The sequence below is a fragment of the Monoraphidium neglectum genome (genome assembly GCF_000611645.1).
Source record: "Monoraphidium neglectum strain SAG 48.87 unplaced genomic scaffold scaffold04492, whole genome shotgun sequence".
Classification (NCBI taxonomy): domain Eukaryota; kingdom Viridiplantae; phylum Chlorophyta; class Chlorophyceae; order Sphaeropleales; family Selenastraceae; genus Monoraphidium; species Monoraphidium neglectum.
The window spans coordinates 1-4,398 of NW_014009137.1; the positions used below are offsets into that span (position 1 = coordinate 1).

General features: G+C 68.8%; 1 protein-coding gene across 1 annotated transcript; it reads right to left on the reverse strand.

Annotated features, from left to right (window-relative positions):
• Positions 1-1,739: 1,739 nt before the first annotated feature.
• MNEG_14446 (hypothetical protein) lies at positions 1,740-3,354 on the reverse strand (the record flags this gene model as incomplete). Its single annotated transcript, XM_014037082.1, has 5 exons — positions 1,740-1,776; positions 2,180-2,319; positions 2,558-2,667; positions 2,929-3,064; positions 3,292-3,354. 5 exons carry the CDS (start codon positions 3,352-3,354, stop codon positions 1,740-1,742), a joined length of 486 nt encoding a protein of 161 aa, XP_013892536.1.
• Positions 3,355-4,398: the final 1,044 nt, after the last annotated feature.

Sequence of the window (4,398 nt, forward strand, 5' to 3'; positions counted from 1 at the left end):
GCGGAGGGGCCGGGGTGAGGGTGGGCCCGCCCCGCGGCTGGCGGCCGCGGCGCCGCATGCATGGACATCCTGAGATGAGATTGGGGCGAATGCTTCCGCGCCGCCTCGGGGCCGGGGCGCGCCGCTGCCTTGTTGCTGATCTTGATAGAAAAACGTTTCAATTTCAATTGTGCCGCACCACCCGCTTGGCCGGGGCCCCGCCGCCGCCGCCGGCCGCGGCTGGGCCAGAACTGCACGCACCGCCCGTTGTTGCAAGACCGCCTCCTGGCCCCGGCCCCGCCGCCCGCCTGCAGGCGCCGGGCGCGGCGCGGGGCCGGGGGCAATGCATGTTAATGGCCCTCGGGGCAGCCCCCTTGTCATTCCTCGCGCGAATGTGCCGTGCCATCCCCCAAACACAGCGCGCGCGCTGCCGCCTGGGCCCGCTCTCTGGCCCTGCGCGGCGGCCGCGGCCTTATATATCGCTTGCGCCGCCCCCGGCGCCGGCGGCTCCCCGGCCCGGCGCCGGGGGAAAAAGGAGGGTGGGGTAGGTCTCTGGGGGGGTGAGGTCTGGACAGATGATGACCGCTCGCGAGATGCCATGCCATGTCATTTTATGCCCCGCGCCCCTTGTACACGCGGGGCCGCGGGGCTCCTGGGTGCGCGCCTCGCGTGCCCGCGGCGAGCGTCGGCCCTGCGCTGCGGCGCTTGCTCCGGCACGCACGCCCCAGGGCCCAACTGGCTGACCCGCAGACCGACTCTTTTGTGGCCGCGTCCGCGTCTGCGCGACCTGCGCCTGCAGCCCGGCGCAGGTGCGGGGCGTCACGGCGCGCCTGTGGGCGCGGCCGGGCCGCGCGCGCGGGCCGCGGCGGCTGCGGCGCAGGGGCGGTGAGGTGTTGATCACGGGGGCTCATCAGCGCGCACTGTCCGCCGACATCCCAACCCCCTCGCGGCACATTCTCTTGCGGGCGCCTTGATCCCCACACGCTCGGACGGCCCCTGCACGGCGTCGGCGTCGCGCGCAACACACGGCTGCATCCCATTCGGTGCCCCTTCCTGCTTACCGCGCACTGTGCCGCCGCAACCCCTTACGAACTGAGTCCCCGGCAAAACGGTCCGGCGGCGGGCACGCCTGCCGCCGGGCTTGGCTGCGGCATAGAGCGCGCTCAGGCGACTGACCGGCGCCCGCCGCCCCGGCAACCCATATGTCTCCCAGCCCCATGCCGCGCCGCCCCTGACACAGAAACTGCTCGGCCGCGCCTCTCTGCGCTGTAATCATATTGATTGAGGCAGCCCGCCCCGCGGGGAAGAAACAATCTGTAATCGACGCTTACACTGTCTGTACTGAAGGAATTGAGCCAATAGAACACACCTCTGCTGCGCCGCGGCGCTCCGCACGGGCTGTTGCAGCTGGCGGGTCATGCACAAACTCTCGCGCGAGGCAGCCGCGCGCTGCTCGCGCCGCGCTGCCTGTGGAGTGTGCGTGTGCGCACGCGTGGGGTGAAGCAAAAGCGCGGGGTCGCCGGCGCGGCGTGCCGTTTCGAAACAATGATGAGGGATTCGCGCTGGCATATAGGGGACCAGCAGCAGCCGCCTGGCCGCAGCAAGCCAGTGGGCCGGCCGCGCCGGCAACCGCGCGTGCTGCGGGTGGGGAGGCCGGGCTGCGGCCCCAGCTCGATGCGACCGCGCGCGCCGCGTGGCGCGGGGGTGCGGCCAGCCGGCGCGCTTGATGCAGCGCTGCAGCGCTGCACAGGGTCTGCAGATCACTTAGCGGTCAGCATGCGCACGAACTCGTCGTACCTGGCGGGGTTGCAGCAGGGGTTGAGAGAGGCCGCGGCGGACGGTCGGTAAGGACACGGGACACCACGCCCCGCACCCCACCAGCCTCGGGCCGAGCGTACCCACCCTCCCGGGGCCAATCACTGCATTCGCCCGTCCCGGGCGACCCCAACAGACCAGCGCTGAGTCTTCTGCCGTCCTCACCCCAAACAGCAGCAGCTCCCTCCAAACAACTCCCCCATCGCGGCCGGCGCCCCTAAAGCCGACCCTGCCCTGCTGGACCCCCCATGAATCTCCCTGAAAGGCTGCATCACTCTGACCTCCAAGGTCTGACCTCCAAATGTGACGAGCGCCCCCAGGACCACCAACGCCCCCCCTCTGCAACCCCTCGCCCCCCAAAAAACCCCAAAGGCCGGCGCCTCACTGTATCTTCCCGTCCTGGTCGGGGTCGCTCTCCGCCATCATAGCATCCATCTCCTCTGGCGCCAGCTTCTCCCCGATGCTGGTCAGCACGTGGCGCAGCTCAGCGGCGCTGATCCACCCGCGGCTATCCTTGTCAAACACCTGTTTTTTTGGGGGGGGGGGGGATTGGGAGGGGCAGGGTGCCGGCGGCGGGCGGCAGCGCATGGAGGCCGGGGGCACAGTTTGGGGGGCGGCGCGGCCGGCGGCAGGCGTGCCCACGGCGACCATGCAGGCGTTCTGGCGTGTGTGTTTGTGAGGGGAGGCGCGTCGAGCGGGCCGAGCGAGCCCCAGCCCAGGCAGCCAGAGCCACCCTGCTAAGTCCTCCCAGATGGGGCTCCACGCCTGCCCCCTGAGCCGCCGCTGCGCGGTGCCCGCTCGCCTTCCAGGCGCTGCGGATGTCGTCCTCGCTGTCGTAGCTGCGGATGTCGCGCGACATGACGCCCATGAACTCTGAGCCGGGCATTTTGGGGTCGGGGCGAGCAGGGGCAGCCGTGAGCCGGTGCACGTGCTGTCCAGCCAACGGGAAGGAGGGGGACGCGAGTGGACGCAGGTGCGGCGCGGCGTGGGGGCTCCGCTCTGGTTGATCGACGCGCGGCGGCGTGGGCCCGTCGGCTGCCTGTGACAGGCCCTCGGGCTGCAGCCGGGCCGGGTCCGAGGGGTGTGCGCGCGACGTCGCTCTGCGTGGCGCCGCATGCGTGCGGGAGCGCCCACCCTGCAGGTTGACGGTGCCCCTGGCGTCGGGGTCGATCTCCTTCGCCAAGAGGCGGATTTCTGCTTCTGTGGGGTTCTTGCCCAGTGCGCGCATCACGGTGCCCAGCTCGGCGGTGGTGATGCAGCCATCGTTGTCCTGTTGGGGGCGGCGGGCCGCGGGTTGGGGGCTGGGCGACGGGGCTTGCAAGGGGACGCTTCAGTGGCGCGGGCTGGTCGGCAGGGGGGTGCGCGACAGCCATCACGGTGGAAGACGGTGCTCGGAAGCGTTGGGCTGGGTTCGATGGCAGGTGCTTGCGCCAGCCATTGTGCTTCTGGGCCGCTGCCTCCCACAGCCACGCTGCCACCGGCCCTGCCGGCGCACACCTGATCAAACAGAGCGAACGCCTCCTTGCAGTCCGCTATCTGCTGGTCCGTAAGTTGCGGCATCCTGGCCCGCGAGCCTTGTCTTGCAGACAACGCGATCTAGATGATGGCCTGAAATGGGCAGCCTGCACGATCGAAGGTGCTGGTAAATTTCTGGATACAGTAGAGGTGCCTTCAATGTCTCAGGACGATGAATGGGTTGAAATTCCTGCCTGTCAGCAGGTGAGTTTCAATGGCAGCTCATCATGTTTGAAGCGGGGTCGACTTCTATTACTTGACACAGATCAGCGCTTTCAGAAAGCTACTCACAAACTGATTAGCACTCTTTATATTGTGTTGCCGACGGGATTGAGTGATCTGAGGGACGCCATGCAGGCTGGCCCCTTGGGCCGATTGTATAGTGGTTGCAAGTACCAATGGGTCCCGTTACATATAGACTCGGCGGGTCCCACCTCGGCTTTGCGTCGCCGGTCAGTGCAATGCTCGGCAGGCCGTGGCAGAACACGCAAGGATGTGGATGCTGAATTGCCTCAAGATGAGGAGTCGGTGAAGCCTGCGACGCGGAGGGGCCGGCCCCCCAAGACCTCGAGCACGGCAGCCGCGGCGGCGCCGCCGCCGCCGCTCGAGCCCGCAGCTGTGGCACCCAAACGTGCGCGTCGGGGATCGCGCACCGCAGCGGCGTCGGAGGCGGCGGACGCGTCGGCGCTAGATACAGCAGCAGCAGCACCGCCAGCAGCAGCTGAAGCGCCCGAACCCACTCCCAGGCGGGGGCGCACCCGCCGGTCGTCGTCGGCCGCCAGCAGCGGCGCAGGCCTCTCCGCCTCCTCGTCCCTCCTGGACCCAATGGCTTTCTCAACGGCGGCGGTGAGATCCCGCACTCGCGCGCCCTGCCTAGCCGCGTGCGTCCAGGGCCCTCGCACGCCCGACTGCAACCCCCCTTGCAGCCCACGTGCCAGTCAAACCCCCATCTGCCCAGCCAACGAACCGCGCAGCTCCTTATTCGCCCATCACCATCCAGTGCCCCCACCCCACCCAACCACACATACATGCAAGCTCAGGGGCATGCACCTATATCTCCATACTTGACACACATATGTACGCATGCGC